Source organism: Mustela erminea, chromosome 11 (genome assembly GCF_009829155.1).
Source record: "Mustela erminea isolate mMusErm1 chromosome 11, mMusErm1.Pri, whole genome shotgun sequence".
Lineage (NCBI taxonomy): Eukaryota > Metazoa > Chordata > Mammalia > Carnivora > Mustelidae > Mustela > Mustela erminea.
The window spans coordinates 89649576-89669643 of NC_045624.1; the positions used below are offsets into that span (position 1 = coordinate 89649576).

Sequence of the window (20068 nt, forward strand, 5' to 3'; positions counted from 1 at the left end):
TCTTCCTATTTACCAAACTCTCCCGTCCTTCATTTTCACCTGCATTATTAGTCAGTGACATTCATCCCAGCAGAAGACAGAACCCTGCTGAGCTAGGACACATCTGACTCCCTGTCACTTCTTTCTAGTCTCCCTTCCTGTGCAGTCCCGCTGATTCCTTCCTTAATTGCCTGGATGTCTGAGAAGATAGATAGAAAGAACCAAAGAGGCAGAAGGGTAAGAAAGCCAGTCCCCTGGACACTTGGTTTTGATTGTGAAATACAACACACACAGGCACACACACAGAGAAAAGTGCATAACAATGTATCTAAAATGTATGAATAAATTATGAATTCTCTATAACCACCACCCACTGAGTGCTTGTGAAGAAACCGTCTCTAGAAATACAGGGACTGGCCACTGCTCCTTTCCTCCCCCTCTCCCGCCCCCCACCCCCGCCCCAGCCCGAGCAGTATGAGAGCCTGACCCGAGCTGCTCGATTCACACAACCTAGGAGCCAAGGTCAGCGCTCCCTGCGGTCGTGTTTTCCACACAGGGCGGGGCTCTGCTCTCCTGCAACAAGTTTCCTCTCCCACCCCCGACTTCGCATCCCGCGTTAGCAATCGGGACGTGAGTGAGGATCCCGTGGGCCCTCCCGTGACAACCAGTGAGATTCTCGGTCTTCCCGGTTCGGCAAAGGGAAAGAATAGGTGGGGAACGACGGCTGCCTCTGCGTCCCTCTCTTCGACTCAGGTGTCTCTGTTGTTCCATAAATAAAACGTCTCACTGCCTTCCGCGAGCGCTATAAAGGCAGCGGAACGGCGGTCCCGGGGGCATTCCGGGCGGGCCACCAGCCGACACAGGTGAGCTGGCCGCTGAGGATGCCGCTTACCCCACCCAGCTCTGGCTTAACTCTCGGGAGGCATCGCTAGCCGCGGATGGGACTAGCGCGGGGACACGGAGCGGGCGGGCAGGGGGCAGCACAGCCTTCTTTCTGAGCCGCTGAGAGCGAGAAGGAGGCTCGCAAAACAGGCCCGGGCAAGAGGTCTGCTCCACCTGCCCAAAGTTCTGCCCTCGGGAGAACTGCGACCCGCTGCTGGAATCCGTCTGCAGCACGTAGCCTCGAGACCCGGGGAACGTGGCTGAGTTTCCACGCCCGGCCGGGGGGCCGGTGCTTCTCTCCTTGTGCGCGCCTGGGGCTGTGCCCTGGTCGGGTGCGACGCGAGAGGAGCGCTCACAGTGTCCCTGTCCGTCCCCGCAAGCGCTCGGGCTCCAGCCGGGATTTGGGGAGATTTCAGGACGCGGACAGCGCCCTGTCGGCCCACGGGTGGGGATTGGGTCGAGCTCCGGAAGACCCCGAGGAGGGCCTCAGCCTCTTCAGAGTCCGGGAGCCCCGGGCAGCAGGTGCAAGCTACGGGACCCGAAGGTCCTCACGTGCCCCGGCGCAGCCTGGTGGGGCGCGCCCGGGGGCGGCGGCCTGGAGCGGCCAGGACGGCTGCGCGCAGACCCGGCGCTCCGGGAGCGGCTGCAACAGGTGGGGCCAAGCGACCGCTAACGGCGGTCGCCTCTTCCGCCCATCCTTTCCCTCCTTCCCCGCTCCATCTCCTCCTCCTCCTCCCCGCAGGTCATGGAGGCGCCCGGCAGCAGGTTGGAGCCGCCACCGCTCCCGGAGTACAGCTGCAGCTACGTGGTGTCGCGGCCGGTCTACAGCGAGCTCGCCTTCCAGCAGCAGTACGAGCGGCGCCTGCAGGAGCGCAAGACGCTGCGGGAGAGCCTGGCCAAGGGCTGCAGGTAGCGGCCGCGGCGGGCTGGGCGTGGGCAGCAGTAGTGGGGCCTGGCGTGCGGGCGCGCGGACCCGGCGCGGTATGGCGCGCCACCCTGCCGGGTCGCCCGGGTTTCAACCATCCGCACTGCTGTCCTTCCTGGTCGCACGGTGGCTCCATCATTCTCGGCCAGAATTGAGTCCAGTTCCGGAAACTCATCTTTGGGGACAGTGTGTTCCGGGTGCCCCGTCTCTCTTTTTTTCCTCTCTTCGGGACATCTGGAGTGCGCGTTGGGGTACAGGAGATCCCTGAGGCCTTCTCGTGAAGGTCTGGCTGAGGAGAGTGGAGAAAAAGGGGCCCGATTAAAAAGAAATGATGGGTAAACCCATCACCTGACCAGAAGTCCTTGAAAGCCCCAAGTTCATCTAGGCAGGACGCCATTCGGAGATCCGGAATGAAGGCTGGAACCCAGGAGAGTGTACTCCAAAGTTCTCCCCTGTCAGACAGTGGGACCCCCAGGGAGACCTGCCATCACTCCCTAAACCCAAACGGCCGGCTGTAATTAGATACCACAAAAAGAACTAGAGAATTGTCAATTGCTGCCAGATTTTCTTTCTTTTTAAGAATCTTTTATTACAGAACTTAAGTATATACAAAAGCAGACAGTGGACTAATGAAGCCCCTCCATGTTTTTACCTACCATCCAGCTTCAACAGACAAGCTCTGTCTCCACCCACTTGCCTCCATTCCACAATTTTTTTTTTGAAGCAAATCCTATATAGTGTATCTTTTTGTCTGTGTGTATTTCAGTATATATTTCTAAGGACTCTTAAAAAAATAACCACGATCCCCTTATCACACCTAAAAAAATAATCCTTAATGTGAAAAACGTTAAAATTTCCAGTTGTTTCATAAATACAATTTAAAAAGTTCAGTTAAATGGGAAGTCAGATAATGTCCGCCCACCCTTAACATATTTTTTTTCTTTTAACTATAGGGTGCTGAATTTAAAAAATACTGAGCAGCAAGGTACAACAAAGTGTACATTTATCTTGTTAAGATTTTTTGCATAAACTGGCTCCAAGCTTGTATTGCCAAAATAAAGAGAGCATGTTTATTTTTTCTTTAAAGAGAACGAAGTAGTAGTAGAAGGCGCCTGGGCTAGAAGTCTGAAAATTAATCTCCGGTTGGAGACTCCACATTGATCGTTCTGTGGCTGGTCTAGAAAATGGGTCCTTGTGTAGGGATATTTTCTCAGAGGATTACAAAGGTGGGAGAGGGGAGGGAACACTTAATCCTGTGTTTTCTAGTACAGCGCATTTAAAAGCATAGATAGAGTTCTTGGCAAAAACATGGTCAGCACTGGAGCGTTAGGATTTGACACACGCTTCTCATTCTTTTTCTAAGTGGTTGTAAAGAGCAGCAGAGTCCTGCTCAAAACTTTGTGCTTTGCAATTGGTCATGACCGAGATGGTATTGAAAAAAGTCTTCTTGCCTTTCAACAGTTGTTCAAGAAAGAGGGGCCTTGGTGTGCTGAAGACGCTTCTGCCCGTCCTGGACTGGCTCCCCAAATACCGAATCAAGGAATGGCTGCTTAGTGACATCATTTCGGGAGTTAGTACTGGGCTAGTGGGCACGCTGCAAGGTAAGGTGGTTGGTGGACTTGGCTTCCAAGTGACTGAGAGTAACAATCTCCAGCAGCAGTTTGTAACTCCCTTCTGAGTCCCAGGAGTCTGTACCAAGTGTTTGCTTACCCTTTGAGATCTTCACCTTTCCTCTAGAGCCCCTTAGTGGACAGATTTGCCTCTTTTTCCCTCTTCCTTAGAGTTCTCCGGCCGGGAAACCCTGCTGCTGCTCAAGCTGCAGGGCTTCAGCTAAAGCCCTAGTATCTGAGCGGTGGGTCCCCAACTTCTGTGAACCACAACTCACAGGAAGAAATATCACATCATGACATGCGCATGCATATCTCAAGTTTCTTGAGATAATATTACCCCTCACTACAAATGATATGTTTCTATCTATATGTTTCTACTCTGTTTCTATTCTGTCCTCTTCTATTCTGCTTACATTTTACAAGTGCTCATTGCAGTCCATTACAGTATTTTGCATCCCACACATGGGTCTTGACCCGCAATTTGAAGGTCGTTTAAGGGAAAGTGAAGGAAGTGTTTTAGTCTGGAGTATTGTCCATAAGCATTATTTTCTGTTCTCCTTCCTTTTTTTAGTATATCCCTTTTTTAAAAATCTCTGGCAAAATGTCTTAACAGAGGTGTTTTGCTTTGCTTTGTTTTGCTTTAAATAGGCTTTATGTTATATTTTCATGAGCATCTTAGAAACCTGTTGCATAGTTGGTGAATTGCAGTATGGGCATTCTCCTCCGTCCCCCACCCCCATTGTCTTGCTTCTCTTACCCCTCCCCCACACCCTACAACTCTACAAAGCTCCTGGACCATGAAAACAGAAGTAACATTTACTTATGATAATTTGATGGGGCATCTAGTACGCTCCAGGCACTAGGTGTGCTAATGTGAATGAGCTGGACCACCTGCTCTAAAGGAGCTCATGGTCCATGGGAAAGTGGATAATAACAATTCCACAAGGGCTGTGATAGGGGTAACAAGGCCTCGGAGGGGAGCATCGAGGCTTACAACCCTGCCTTAGGGGACTGGGAATGGCTTCCCGGAGGCTGAGTTGTCAGATGGAGTTTTTGTGAAGGTTAAGTCTGAGAGGGCCTCTTGATGGGAGATAGAGCCAGGTGGGGATGTGGGTGGAAGGATGGCTTGAAAATGGACTATTTCAGAAGTTAGATAACAGTCATTGAGCAATGTCAACGTTTGCCCATTGAGCTCTTAAGATTACTCAGAGCAAGCCTGGGAGAGTTCCACAAAGGAGGGTAATTCTGTTGCCCCCATGTGGAGCCCCAGGCTGACCCACCATGGTTTCAGTCACAAAGGTGGGTGGGAGAGGAGGTAGGACTGGGCAGTACATTAGTTCAATGATGCCACGTGCCCACAGAGGACTCTACAAGCTATGACGTAGCAACACTGTGTGACTCCTAGGGGACAGGAACCATCGAATTAATGTTTGCGGGTACCTGGCATGGAGACCGGTACAAAGTAGTTTAAGTAGCTGACCTCATAAACACTTAGTGAAGAGGACTGAATTGCCTTTCTGATGATGAATCATCTTTATATGTAAAAAAATGATATTCTAGCTCCCAACTTTTCATAAAGTATCTTATAAGAATTAATCCTATTTTTAATTTTGTTTATGAAGTACCAGACACTATGCTAAGGGCTTTGTCATTTAATCCTCACAAAAATAATGTTAACTCCTTTTCGATAGATGAGAAGTCCATTAAGCCTTTTTCTATCTCTATAAAGTTATCTTTGTAATGTAAATTTCTGGGAGGCTAACCTGGTTCATTCAGGCATTCATTCATCTTTCACTCACTTAATAGTATTTATAAACCAGTCCTGTATGCCGGGTGTTCAGTCCTGAAGATTCAGTGACTTATTGACAAGCACAGGTACTGACCTCAAGGAGTTCTTTTCAAATGGTGGGCATTAATTATTAATTACATAAAGAGATAAAATGGACAAATAATTATAGATTGTAATAGAGTTAGTCCATTGCGTTGGATTAGATGCTCTGTTTTAGGGATGACTTGGAGGAGGGAGTATGTATTTGAGATCGAGTGGTCAAGGAAGGCCTTACTCAGGGGATGAAATTTAGTCAGAGATCCAGAGGATGAGGAGGCCACGGAAGGAGCAGAAGGGAAAGTGTTAACCAGGCAAAGGCCCAAGGCGAAAAGGAATTCAGTGTTTTCCAGGGAGCTGCAGGAAGAATTCTCTTGTGGGCAGGGGCAGTGTGTTGGGGGAGAGGGAACAGAGTTAGATAAGGTTGGGTGGGGCTGGGTTACAAGGAGGCAGGGAGGCACTTGCTCTCCGGAGGCTTCCTTGAATATTGTGCCTCGGGGACCTGCCTTGCCTCACCCCACTCCCAACCCCGGAGGACAGATGTGTCAGCGTAAACCAGCTCAGGCAGGAGACGGAGAGATCTGCAGAGATCTCAAACGTGCTTTGGAGCAATCACTGGTGTCTACTGATGGATTTAGCATGTAGAAGAAAAGTCCCAGATGGCTCCAAAGTCGTTGGCTTGAACAACCTCATACATGGTTACATCACTTATGAAAATGGCTGAGGATCAGGTTTGGGATAGAAAGTGAAGAGTTTCCTTTTGGACATGCTAAGTCTGAGATGTACAGGAGACCTCCAAGTGGAAATGCCCAATGTAGACTTGGAGCTATTGCAAGTATGAAGGGCAGAGGAGAGGTCTGGGCTAGGCAGAAAAATCAGGAATGCATCTGTGTCAAACTGATCTTTAAGGGAGTGGGAATGCCTGAGACTACTCCGGGAGGTAGGGCAGATGGAAGAGATGGCAGGACCATTCAGAGGTCTGGAAGATAAGAGGAGGGCCACGGAGACCCATGAGAAGGCTCTGGGGCTGGAGAGAAGGAGCAGTTGGAGGCATGAAGGGTCAGAAGCCAAGAGAGGAGGCTGTTTTTAAAAGGACTGAGGGGCGTGTCGTATTCTTCAGGGAAGAGTTTGAAGATGGAACATCGACAATGCCTTTAAGAAGGTTTGCTGTGTGAGGCACCTGGTTAAGTGTCTAACTCTTGGTTTAGGCTCAGATCGTGATCTCAGGATGGTGAGATCGAGCCCCACATCAGGTTCCACGCTCAGTGCGGGAGTCAGCTTGAGATTCTCTCTCCCACGGCCCCTCCCCCTGCTCCCATCCACACACGTTCTCTCTCTCTCTCTCAAATAAATACATAAATCTTAAAAAAAAAAAAAAGAGAGAGAGAGAGAGAGAAGAAGGAAAAGGTTTGCTATGAAGCAGAATAGAAAAATGGCTGTAACCAGAGAGAGGTAAGGGATCGAGGTAGTATGAGGGAGGATTTAGGTTTCTTTTAATAGAAGAGATACTAGAATATATCTGGGAACTGGTGGGAATGTCCTTGTACAGAGAAAGATATCTATGGCCCCCCAGGGTGGAGGAGAAACTTAAAGTGGTGAGAAGGGGAGACTGCAGCTGGGGTTCAAGGACAGAAGTAGGTGGGTTGCTTCTTAAAGACAGGAGGGATATCTCCTCCATTTTTAAAGAAAGGACAAATGGTGCAAATATAGAAGCATTTGAAATTATGAGGAAAAGCAAATTAGGAACATCTCTGACGGATTCTTTGTCTTAGGTAAAGCCTAAGATTCATCTCTGAACTGAGTCTATGTGCAAAAGCAGGGGGCAGTTTGAGGAAAATACGGGAGATCTGAGTCTTTTTCAGAGCAAGGACATGGAGTTGGACCACCAGGCAGTCCTGGGGCTGTGAAGGATAGGGACAAAGTGAATCAGTTAATCCTTTAGAAGCCCCATGAGAAAAAAAGAAATGTTGCAACAAGGAGTCTGGAGTAGGTAGGCTTAAAGGCTAGGAGGCTATGGCTTGAGAAAGGGAGCTCCAAATTGAGATTTCAGGGGTGATGCCATTATCTCTAGTGGTGGCAAGATCCATGACCCCCCTCTGGCCAGCTGGGCTGCTGAGGAACAACTCATCAGCGAGGGCAGGCTCAAGATACCAAGAAGCCATTGTTGCTAAGGATAATGGGATCTTTCAGACTTTGGCTATGTAAAAAAAAGTTACTACCAGGCAGCAAAAGATCAATGTAGGCCTTCTAGGGCTATCTTCATTCCCAACTGTGGGGAGACAGCTCTCCAGTGTCTAATTCCACCTTCTAGATGCTTGCAAAAGGTTGTTAGCCCTGCCTTTGTCAGTATATGCCACTATCCTAGATGGGAAGAGTATCAGCACAGAGGTTCTGTGGCTTAAATCAATGGCTTAGATTTCCTTACAAACTGCGTAGTTTCAAAATCATTGCACCAAAGTCCTTTATAAATAGAGATGATTACAGTCTATTTGAGTAGCAGTTGTCCCTAAGTAGGACACTGTATGGAAACAGACATTTTCTCAGGACGGTAAAAACTGCAGAGCCCAGTTCGGGGAAGTGAAGTTTGAGAAGGACTTGGGAAAAGTACATAGAAAATAGGTTGTTTTTATTTCCCACTCCTCCTTTGTTCGTCTTCCCTTTCGGGAGTCACCTTTCCACTCCATGTTCTTGGGACAAGTGATTGCTATTTCTTGTTGTAAGTTATGTCTTAAAACGATTGCATCAGTAATATAGATTATTCTAGAATGCAGATTTTCTAAGGGTAGACACTTTCTTTTGTCCACTCCCATAGCCTCTCAAACCTAGAACAGTTTGGGCACATGGTAGGTACATAATCAATAAATTGTCAAATGAATAGCCCAAATGCTTATTGTAGGAAACCAGAGAATACACATAAGGAATCTGAAAGGTACCTCCTCCACAAACTAGAAGTCTCCCTTGATCCCACCGCATAGACAACCCATCAATATTTTAGTAAATATCCTACTAGACACATAAATCACATAAATGCACGTCCTTTTTTAAAACAGATTTTATTTTCTTATTTGTTAGAGAGAGAAAGAGAGAGAGTGAGCACAAGCAGAGGGAGGGGGAGAAGCAGACACCCCGCTGAGCAGGAATCCAGATCGGGGCTCCATCCTAGAACCACGGGATCATGACCCGAGCCAAAGGCAGACGCTTAACCCACTGAGCCACCCAGGCATATCTATAAAAAGTAAGGAAAAGCAGCCATATCTATGAAAAAGAATAAACTGTCAGAATTGTAAGCACTTAGTCTTCTGGGGGCGGAGGGAGGAAGAAGGATGTGATTGAGGAAAAGTACGCGGAGTTGCAACTTCACTGGCAATTTATTTCTTAAGCTGGACAGTGAATACATGGGTGTTTATTAATTACATAGTCTTTTTGTATATGGAAATGACTTAGCATAATATTGACAATCTTTCGAGATTTTTTTGCGCACGCAACATCCATGTTTACTTTTATAAAAGTGAGAGCATGCATACTTACCACAAATTTTTTTTTTGAGATTTATTTATTTGAAAGAGAGAAAGGAGAGCACAAAGTGGAGGTGGGGACAGGCAGAGGGAGAGGGAGAAGCAGACTCCCCGCTGAGCAGGGAGCCCCACATGGGGCCTGATCCCAGCACCCTGTAACCATGACCTGAGCCAAAGGTAGATGCTTAACAACTGAGCCACCCAGGGGCCCACTTACCATGATTTTGAATCCTGCTTTTCTCTACTTTTTCCTTTGTTCTTTACCTATCTCCATGTTAGCAGATGTATTCTTATACATCACATCAATTTCACTTTATAGAATCATAGTATGTAAAGTATAATTCAGTTAACCACTTTTCCATTCTGAGACATTCATTCAACAAATAATGCAGAGCACTTGTGAGCCAGCATATTTTGGTTGTTTTCTGCCCTTTTTAAAATTGCTATCAATGTAATCCTTTGTTGAGAACCCAGTGGTCAAAGGGCGTGATTTTGCTTTCACTGTGAGTGAAATGTGAGGAAGCCATAGGGAGTGAGATGTGCTGACTCCCTAAGAAGTATTTCACCAAGGAAAAGAAGGCATCATTGCGGTCTTCCAACTCCCACGTATGTGGAAAAGTTGAGATTTCTGCACACTGTGGGGTGCGGCCCCAGATGCTGTTGGGGATAGAGACCCAGCGAAGGAGCTGAGCTGGAGGAAAGCCTAGTAGAGTTGTCTTACCTGCTGCTGTGTACAGTTGTCATAGCTTCCTTTGTTTGGATCTAGCTTCTGTTCCCCAACAAGGAAGCGGGTATTACAGCACAATGACTGTGTCCCTCCAGACACACCAAATCACGGCATTCACACGAAACGTCTGTGTGCACAGCTGCTCTGAGCCTTTGGGCTGAGTTGATGGAGTTTTTAACCAACTGACTTGACTCTTTTTCCACTCGTCTAATCGGTGGATGATTGGATTACTGATCAAGTCTATCAATTCATTTCAGCAGGTGGTGCATGAGGATGAATCATTTTCTCCGCTGATCCAGATCACGTTCTGCATTCTAGCGTAGCCCCAGGCTGTGCGCAAAATAAGGAAGACCACGCAGGGCAAGATGCCAACTGGGGTGTCTAGGAAAAGGCCTTTCTTTGCACAGTGGAAAGAACACCCTAACTTTTGTTTGTGAATGTAATTATTTTGGATGTACTTGCAGGCATGGCGTACGCTCTGCTAGCAGCAGTCCCTGTCGGATATGGTCTCTACTCTGCTTTTTTCCCTATCCTGACCTATTTTATCTTTGGAACGTCAAGGCACATCTCAGTTGGTAATTATAAGCATATATTGCAATTGTATTTATTCACGCTTAACGTGTTTTGGCTATAGTATGTGTATTATGCTTCCGTATCTTTGTTAATGTTTTCCAGGAAAATAGGCCTCCAGTGTTTTGCGGGCTTATCCAATTCAGTGATGCAATGGTTCTTCTTAGCTTTCAAAATACCATCTCTTTAGTATTAGGTTTATACTTAACTCTTTTTTTTTTTTTATAAAAGAGGAGAAAACTGAAAGATTGTCAAAAGTACAGCCTACCTTCAAATTCTAGTATATTTTCCTTTTAAGAAGTGTAATAATTTTGACTCCATATTTAGAAAGCGTTCTCTTCCAAAATACAAAATGACAAGGGAAAAAGATGTTCAAGGGGTCTTTAAACCTACTGTTTTACGAGACTAACTTATCATTTACTAAATTATATTCATCGAATACATATTCATCATTTCATTAAAAACTGTACTCATTTTTAAGTCACTAATATTGGAACACTGGCAAAATTGTGCCAAAACTATTTAGAAACTAAGCTTGGCTTTCCTTCTTGGTATGGCTCAAAATAGGCTTATTTTCTGCTGTTCCTAAAATCTGAATTCTCTTGTGCTGGAATGTTCTAGTAAATGAATGTTTTAATGCTATTTTGTGACTTTGACATTTATACTTGAGATAATTTTGCGCCTACATCCATCTGCTGGCTAGACATGTCTACCTGGACAATCCTCTTGAGACAAATACAATCATCTCCAGCCCATATCCTCATCCTTAGCCGTATTATCCCCAGTATCTAGCATATTGCCTTGCTTATGGAAGGAGATCGGGAAGAGGCTGTTGATTGAAATTATTTCCTCACCTGGGAGAGACAATCAGTGTCAAATCCTTGACAACGTGTGCAACGCAGGAGCTGATTTTTTTCTCTTTGGTATTCTATACATTTAAATACCCCAGGTTACTGGATGTCAGTACTGAGCCCTCCCAACTGTTAACACCTTCCATGACCAAAGGACAGGATCGCCATCATGGATAAAAATATCAGGAGTGATTGGGAGAATAGGAATACTTTTAAAACCACAGAATCTTGTAGACTGCCATATGACATGAAAAAATAATTTGTCTTGAAAAGAGAAAAAGAAAAACTATATACTCTTTTTGTTTTTTCTTTATCCCAAACCGGACCTTGTGATATTGATCAAGGTCCTCAGCACCAGAGAGATCGGGGCATTGGATGCTCTAGGAAATGAGCTTTTTGGAATAAATAGGATAGAACAAATAAGGATTCAGCTTCTTGGCCACCTCTGTCAGGAAACCTTTCCTGGGAACTCCCCCCACTATTGCCCCAATATGCATGAAGAGCATGCAAAGACAGGCCAGACAACCTTCCTGTGGATTCACAAAGCATCCTGAGTACTGTATTATAATTGCCTACCTACATGTCTCTCTGGGTCATGAATGCCTTGAGACATCTGCTTTGCAGCTTCCTTTGTGAACAAATGATATTCTCCCAATTACACCTAATAATTCCACGCATCTTTCTAATCCTATGTAGACATATGGGACCTAAACATTTGTGATGAATAATTATTAATTGATAGAGGCTTTGCTCCCCCAGGGCCGTTCCCAGTGGTCAGTTTAATGGTGGGATCTGTTGTGCTGAGCATGGCCCCCGATGAGCACTTCCGCGTATCCAGCAGTAATGGCACCGCATTCAATACCACCGTGATAGACTATGTGGCCAGAGATACAGCAAGAGTACTGATTGCGAGCACCCTTACTCTTTTGGTTGGAATCATACAGGTAATACAAGTACAATGTGGATCTACATGATTTTATTTGAAATAACTGAGTGTAAAACACATGGAATTCAAGATTCATTTAAACATGAAACCAAGCAATTTATTGGACCCCCAAAGTTATTTTCTAAATTATATTGTTTTAGGTCAGATGCCGAAATAGTCAGCAAGACCCTACTTATGAAGGCTTGAGTATCATCAAAGTCAGAAACAGAAAAAAAAAAAAATCAGAGTAACGTGTGATTTAAATGAGGATGAGGGAAGGGGAGTGTGCAGAGCCAACAAAAGAGAAAAGTGTCCTGATGAGCAGAGCCATGGGATCTAAAAGTCACAGAAATAAGCCACATGATTTTGCCTTTTCTTCTTACATATCTAGAAGTACTTCAAGGTTCATATTACGAGTTTTTAAATTTTAGAGGGGTGGAGGAGCATTCCTACAAGTATTTTTTTGTTATTAGCAGACTACCAGTTTGAACTGGTCTTAAGTTTGACTCCTTAATAGTTCAAGAGAGTTGGTCCTTCTCTCAGGCAAACGTTAACTTTCTCTTTCCTTCTTATCCTAGTTGATATTTGGAGGTTTACAGATTGGATTCATAGTGAGGTACTTGGCAGATCCTTTGGTTGGCGGATTCACAACAGCTGCTGCCTTCCAAGTGCTGGTCTCACAGCTGAAGATCGTTCTCAACGTTTCCACCAAAAACTATAATGGAGTTCTCTCCATTATCTATGTAAGTGTGGCTTCTTACTCCGGGGATGGCTCACTGAGAGAACTCTCTTCTTTTCCTCTTGAACCTGCGTCTAGAGAGTAGAAGTTCCTCCATGCCATACTTTGGGTGCCATGGAAAACATTTTTCTCTGAAAGCAAGCAACAGAATCAGGAGTAACACTGAAGAAGGCACATTTTACAAATCCTCGTTTTCAACTGGTCAAAATGGTTTCAGAAGAGTCACTGCACTTAAAAATATTAATGGAAACAAAGGGTTAGGGTATAGGATAAAGTGAAGTCTGGTCTGGGAGGCCATGAACTTGAGTTCCAGTTTCAAGTTGGCCTCTGAGAAGTTGAGTGACCGTAGACACGCTATGGAGGATAGTGGCTGAAAGCTCAGGTTTGGAGCTGAATGTCCTGGAGTCATGTTCTCACTCTATTGCCTACTAGTTATATGAGCAAGTCACCATGCCTCAGTTTCCTTTTCTGCCAAATAGAGTTGGTGATAATATCTATATTCATAGTTAAGTTAAATAAGGGTATAAGAGAAGCACTTGGCCCAGAGGCTGGCACATAATAAGTACTCAAAAAAAGTAGTTAGGTTGGAATTATTATTTCATATCTCAAGTCTTTCTTTTTTTATTTGTAACATGAAATGACTGGAGATGTAGCTCTAAAGCTCTTTCTAACTGCGCGAGTCCATAAAATGCATAATGTAAATGTCTCAGCAATTATAGATGAAAAGGAACATTAGATTCGGAGATGATTCAACATGCAAAAGAGATGCAAAAGAAGGATGTAGATCACACTAATTAGATTTGAAAAAGTTCTTGGATCTAAATATACGTTCTATATAAAGCATGCTATTGATGCTTGAAAATGGTAATGATAGTAACATGATGTCATCCTAGCTTGGGGAGAATGATACTATTCAAAAATAATGTGCTGGCCTTAAGAACGAAGCTTAAGTCCTTTAGTGACCCATGGATTAGCTTCTAAAACAACATGAGGCCATGCATCCATATGTAAAAATCAGAGAGGTGGTCAGGAATTTGCTCGGTTTCGCGACAGTGCCGTAATCCCACGTCGCCCTTGCCATTCAACAGATATTGCCCAGCGCCTGTGGCCATGTACTGTGCAGTGAGAATAGGTAGAGGAGGCGGTCTCACATAGTGATTAACCAGAGGCTTTGAATTTCAGTAGAGCTGAGTTGGAAACTTGAATCCACTGCCTACCACCCATGTGATTTGGGGCATGTTATATTTAACATCTCTACAACTCACTGTCCATAACTGTAAAATGGAAGTAATAACAGTAACTGCCTCTTAGAATTGTGAGGATTAAAAAGGAAAATTTGTATAAAGCATTTAGTACACTATCTGGCTCATAGTAAGAGCTTAGTGAATTCATTATTATTATTGCTATTGTTATTATTTTCATTACTAAGGTGAACAGACCTCATGGAGCTCACTGTTCCCAAGGAGACAGCCTACTAATGCAGGCTGGGTTTTTTTTTTTTTTTTTTTTGAAGAACAAAAAATTTTTAGTATGAAGATTTTTTATCGTAGCATGTGGCAAGTTTTGTGGTCTTTCTTCAATCATCTTTAAGCAGCCTGGAGAGTTTATTCCTATCTGGAAAAGTTGAGGTGAAGATTGGTGTAAAGGATTCCCACCTCCACATCTTATAAGGCCTATAGCTCTGTTACTCACACAGTAACTCAGTGACATGGGATTCCATCATATCATACCCATCTCTCAAAAGAATGCAGGCTGGTTTTTGATTTAGAATTATTTTTGTCATTGTTGCTTTTTTTCCTACTGAGTGCTTGATTCATTTCGGAACCTTCTGACTGCCTTTCTCAGACAGGCCCTCTCATCTTTGCAGTCCTTGGCACGTCTTGCTTTTTCTTGCATTCATACTCTTCTTGTCAACTGTTCATTCATTTATTCCTTCATTGTCATTCATACAGTTCATCTGTTCAGTAGGTGTTTACTGACTATCTCCAATGTGCTGGGAACTATTTACTCCCCAGACAAATCCACTATGCCCTGAATCCAGCAAGAAGCCCCTCACTGAGTGTACTCACCTCTTCATGAACATTGCTTGGCTCGCATCCACACAGACCCCAGGAGCCTGAGGCCAGTGGTTAACTTCATTCCCTGGCCATTGGGGGAAACTCTGCAGATACTAAGAGTCCTTCTGGTCTCCTAGGACTATGGTTTTTTTTTTTTTTCAAGCTTTTATTTTAATTCCAGTATACTTAACATACAGTGCTATATTAGTTTCAGTATCATGATTCATTACTTCCGTATATCACCTGGGGCTCATCAAAAGTGAGTCCTTAGTGTCTTCACCTATTTCCCCCATCCTCTCCACTCCCCTCCCCTCCGGAAACCATCAGTTTGTTCTTTATAGTTAAGAATCTCTTCTTGGTTTGCCTCTCTCTTTTTCATTTTGCTCTTTTGGTTTGTTTCTTCTATTCCACATGTGAGTGACATCGTATGGTTTTTGTCTTTTTTTGACTGACTTGTTTTACTTGGCATAATACCCTGTAGCTCCATCTACGCTGTTGCCCATGGCAAGAGTTCATTCCTTTTGACAGCTGCATAATATTTCTGTGTGTGTGTGTGTGTGTGTGTGTACACACCACATCTTCTTTATCCTCTCATCTGTCAGTAGACATTTGAGCTCCTTCCATATTTTGGCTATTGTAGACATTTGCTGTAATGAACATTGGGGTGCAGGTGACCCTTCAAATCACTATGCTTGTATCCTTTGGATAAATACCTAGTATTTACAACCATGCAATTGCTGAGTTGTAGGATGGATCTATTTTTAACTTTTTGAGGAAACTCCACACTGTTTTCCAGAGTGGCTGCACAAGTTGAAATCTGGAACTGTGGTACCTCCACTTTTTTTTTTTTTTTAAAGATTTTATTTATTTTGACAGACAGAAATCACAGGGAGGCAGAGAGGCAGAGAGAGAGGAAAGGAAGCAGGCTCCCTGCTGAGCAGAGAGCCCGATGTGGGGCTCGATCCCCGGACCCCGGGATCATGACCTGAGCCGAAGGCAGAGGCTTTAACCCACTGAGCCACCCAGGTGCCCCGGTACCTCCACTTTTGTTTTCTTTTTTCATGATTGCTTTGGCTAGCAATCAGGGTCTTCAGGGTCTTTTGTAGTACCATACAAATTTTAGGACTGTTTGTCCCAGTTCTGTTCTGTGAAAAATGCTATTGATATTTTGATAGGGATTGCATTAAATGCGTGGATTGCTTTGGGTAGTACAGACATTTTAACAATATTTGTTCTTCTAATCCATGAGCGTGGAATGTCTTTCCATTTCTTTGTGTCTTTTCTAGGACTATGTTTATGGCAAAGCTTGCTGCAAATGATCCCACTTTCAAACAGGGACAAAAAGAACCAAGAAACACTAGAACAAGGTCAAAAATAGTTTAAAGCCAAACACAATTGTTACGTGTCTGTTGAACATTACTCTTGAAATATTAGGTTAGAATGTGTCATAGAATTATGTGAGAAATTCCTCCAGAGCAGTCAGGTTGGATGAAGATATTTCAATCTTCCCTGTGTCATCATGACTCTTAAGTTTGCTCTTCAGAAAAGGAAGGATCAGCAGGTTTGGAAAGGATTGCATAAGGTTGAATGAACCACTCAGTACTTGAACAGAGAATTTTGCTTGTGACATAACCAGATACAATCATTCATGAAAGAATCCTTCAACAAATGCAGAGTAGTCGGGATTCCTCCAGGAAAAATTGGAAGATTTTTATAAGATACTTTATCTGGCATGTAGTAACTTAACATCTCTCTCTCTCTCTCTCTTTTAAGATTTTATTTATTTATTTGTCAGAGAGAGCACGCAAGCAGACAGAGTGGCAGGCAGAGGCAGAGAGAAAAGCAGGCTCCCCGCTGATCAGGGAGCCCAATATGAGACTCAATCCCAGGACCCTGGGATCATGACCTGAGCCAAAGGCAGCCGCTTAACTGACTGAGCCACCCAGACGTCCCTTTAACATCTCTTTTGTTATAAGGCTATACTTTGGGTTGTTTCCCTCCCCCAGCTCCTCTCCAAAAGGAAAACAATACAAAGAATTGGAGGAGGAAATACCCGGACAGTAAGAAAAACTAAAACTTGAACTCACAGATGCCAGAGCCACTGAGAATAGAGGTCGCAGAAGGGGGAAAGACAGGGTATTGGCAGAATTCACAGTTAGTAATACCCCTCCCCCCCCATGCCACCAAGTAGCTTCTCAATTATGTAAGTAAATCACAGAGCACATTTAAGGGTGATTGTTTTCCTATCATTCACTTTAAGTGGCTTGTCTCAATAGACAAAGTGAGACTTTCTGCTTGCTTACCGAAATGACGGCCACCTCCTCATTTCTTCCTCTAACGAGGTGGAAGACCACACTGAAAAGTTCTGCCCGGATGATGGGAGTTTTGAAAGCCACCATTAAGCTCGATGAGACACTCTCTTGAATCTGTTTCAGTGTGTACCAATTAAACCATTCCAATAAGGAAAGTAACGCTTGAACGGGTGATCTACGTATGGGCAAAAATTGTTTCTGGTAGGAGGAAATGCCCGACTGCAAGGGGTGATTATAAAGGGTTTGCTCTATTTATAGAGATGAATTAAAATAAATTTGGCACTAGAAGTTAACTGATAAATTTCCTCATGTGTAACAGCAGGTATAGATCTGTTTCTTATGACTTTGTACCCCCAGGCAATGCTAGGCAAAAAAGGAAGAAATGATCTGAATGAAATGGTCCTAAAATTCTCCAAGCATGGTAGGAAATAGAGTAAAATATTTCCCATCACTGAAATGGTCATTAATATGATTCGACCTGTTCAGAATACTAGGTTGAAATACAGATTCATACGTGTATCCACATTTTAAACATATTTTAGGAAATATTTTAATAGTAAACGAAATTGGAATTAGTTTTCGGTGCTTCCTTAGAGTCTCATTTCTGTTATCTTTGAGTATAGTCTGACTACTTCAGTTTTATTTCTACACAGACTAAACTTTTTATTGTGGAACTTTTCATAGGAGATATCTCACTATATAAACAACTAGTATATGCTTGCTTAATGTAATTGCATAATATAAACTGATTTTGTTTTTTGCAACCCATATTACACTTTTAATAAACCAGAGGTGCTTTTTATTCAAAGCTCTCAGTGACTCTCATAGATTAAATGGGAATCCTGGAGTGATCATTTTTGTAAGGTGAAAATGTTTTTGTGATTGAGATCATTATCTGATTGTTTGTTTTCAAGTTTGGGTTTTTCCCTTTTGAGTTGAAAGTAAACCTTTACTACATAAACAATTAAGTGAAATATTATATCCAGCTTATGAATTAATGAGGCTTGTCATCAGAAAACTGATGATGGGAAGGGCCAGGCAGCAATGCCATAAGACCGAGACATGTGGGCCTGTTGGCTCCTGAGGCAGATGCCCTAAATTTTTGTTACTGTGCCCACTTGTGGTACTCCTCCATTTTCTCTCTCTCTTTTTAAAAAAGATTTATTTATTTTAGAGAGAGAGAGAAAGAGAGTGTGAGTGTGTGTGCATGAGCAGGGGAGGGGCAGAGGCAGAGTGAGAATCCTAAACAGATTCCCCACTGAACAGGGAGCCCCATGCAGGGCTCCATCCCACGACTCTGAGATCATGACCTGAGCCGAAATCGAGAGTCAGATGCATAACCAACTGAACCACCCAGGGGCCGCCATTTTCTCCTTTTTACCCTGCTATCGTTAGCTTCCTCTTTTGCTCTCCCTGTAACTGCCTCTCTCAATTTTGACTGCCTCAGGAAGGCAAAGTAAATTTGTTGGTATTGGGTTTCAAGCAAGAGCAAAAATACTCTCTGAGTGAAAGTCCAAGAGGCTTCCTGTAAGTCAAATGCTTGAACTCTAGTTCAGGCACTCGGTGGACGTCTTTTGCTAGCATAACAACTTCTCCTGTCATTCCCTTACTCTTGGAGCTGCTGGCCAAACGACTGCTGGATCACTTAAGGCTCTTTATACATAACTGTTATTGACTGCCATTGTGATTATTTAAAATAAAGCTTGTCTATAAAATTAAGTAATACATGTTATAAACAATAAGATACTACATTCCTTTGTTTTCATATAAAAATATATCTATAAAAGGACTCATTCAAAAAAAAAAAGTAACCTTCACTGAGAGATTATTTGTTTCAAAGAATGAAAGAATACCTCTGAAATCATGCCTTCTACAGGACCCAAGCTGCGGGAACAAAGGTATTAGTGTTCTTCCCTGGGAGTCTCCCTTGCTAATCTCCCTTGATTCCCAGAAACCTCCTATTTACAAAACAAGACAAATTTATTCTTGAGTTGGCTTGTCTGCCCACTTGAAAAGAGTTGTTTTTATTTAAGTCATTTTAGTTCAAGTTTGAACTAAGTACCAAATTAATTTCTAAAAATTTATATATATATTATATATATATATATTTAAAGATTTTATTTATTTATTTGACAGAGATCACAATTAAGCAGAGAGGTAGGCAGAGAGAGAGAAAGGGAAGCAGGTCCCTGCTGAGCAGAGAGCCCGATGCAGGGCTCCATCCCAGGACCCTGAGATCATGACCTGAGCCGAAGGCAGAGGCTTGTTCACTGAGCCACCCAGGTGCCCCTAAAAATTTATATTTGAACAATGTATCAATTTAGTAGTTTTTCTTCAGGATGAAGAGTGGATCAGACCCTATGTAGCTACATATAAAGTATTTAGGCATTTTTATTTCCAGCCATCTCATTCAGGTTGGGGAAGAGTTTTACCTAAAATATTGGCTAATTGGGACTTTTTGGTTTGTCAGTTTTTAGTCTCAATAATAGCACATCGACATTGTGAAATTAGGTCACTTAATAGTCCCTATAAAACCGCTTTAAGATATAAATTTTTAAAGCTTTTCTGCAAGTAAAATTCAGTATGTAATGAAATTTTTTCTTTTAAAACATCTCATTTTTATTGTAAAAAAGTGCAGATGAACAAAAAAAGTAGAAATCACCCATGGTTTTACCACTCCAATTAAGCATCATTAACTTGGTATATGTACTGTTAAGACCGGATGTTTTTAATGGTCTCTGTATTAGCCGAACACATTTTTATGATTTTACATGAAATTTTTAAGTGCTGTTTGATGATGTTATCATGATTTTTCATGTGGGAAGAATATACAATTGTTTTCTTTATACAGACTCTGATTGAGATTTTTCAAAATGTTGGCAATACCAACCTTGCTGATTTCATTGCTGGATTACTCACCATTATCATCTGTATGGCGGTTAAAGAAGTGAATGACCGATTTAAGCACAAAATTCCAGTCCCTATTCCTATAGAAGTAATTGTGGTAAGTAAAACATGTAATTAGAAAGTTCAGCATTAATGAGTTTAATAAGAAGTTGTAATATATATATAAATATGGAATATTACTCAGCCATAAAAAAGAATGAAACCTTGCCATCTACAACAACATGGTTGGAGCTAGAGAGTATCA

The 20068-nt window shown here is 43.2% G+C and overlaps 1 protein-coding gene across 2 annotated transcripts in view; it reads left to right on the plus strand.

Annotated features, from left to right (window-relative positions):
• The first annotated feature begins 554 nt into the window (after positions 1 to 554).
• SLC26A4 (solute carrier family 26 member 4) overlaps positions 555 to 20068 on the plus strand; it is a 49344-nt gene continuing 29830 nt past the window's right edge. Inside the window, exons 1-7 of one of the 2 annotated variants that reach the window (XM_032305544.1) lie at positions 555 to 842; positions 1604 to 1770; positions 3248 to 3387; positions 9928 to 10038; positions 11644 to 11828; positions 12388 to 12552; positions 19769 to 19921. In XM_032305544.1, coding sequence (XP_032161435.1) covers positions 1607 to 1770; positions 3248 to 3387; positions 9928 to 10038; positions 11644 to 11828; positions 12388 to 12552; positions 19769 to 19921 — 918 coding nt within the window. In that variant the 5' untranslated portion in view covers positions 555 to 842; positions 1604 to 1606. Of the gene's footprint in view, positions 843 to 1229; positions 1514 to 1603; positions 1771 to 3247; positions 3388 to 9927; positions 10039 to 11643; positions 11829 to 12387; positions 12553 to 19768; positions 19922 to 20068 lie in introns of those variants that run through there. The other variant, XM_032305545.1, reaches the window with a different exon arrangement.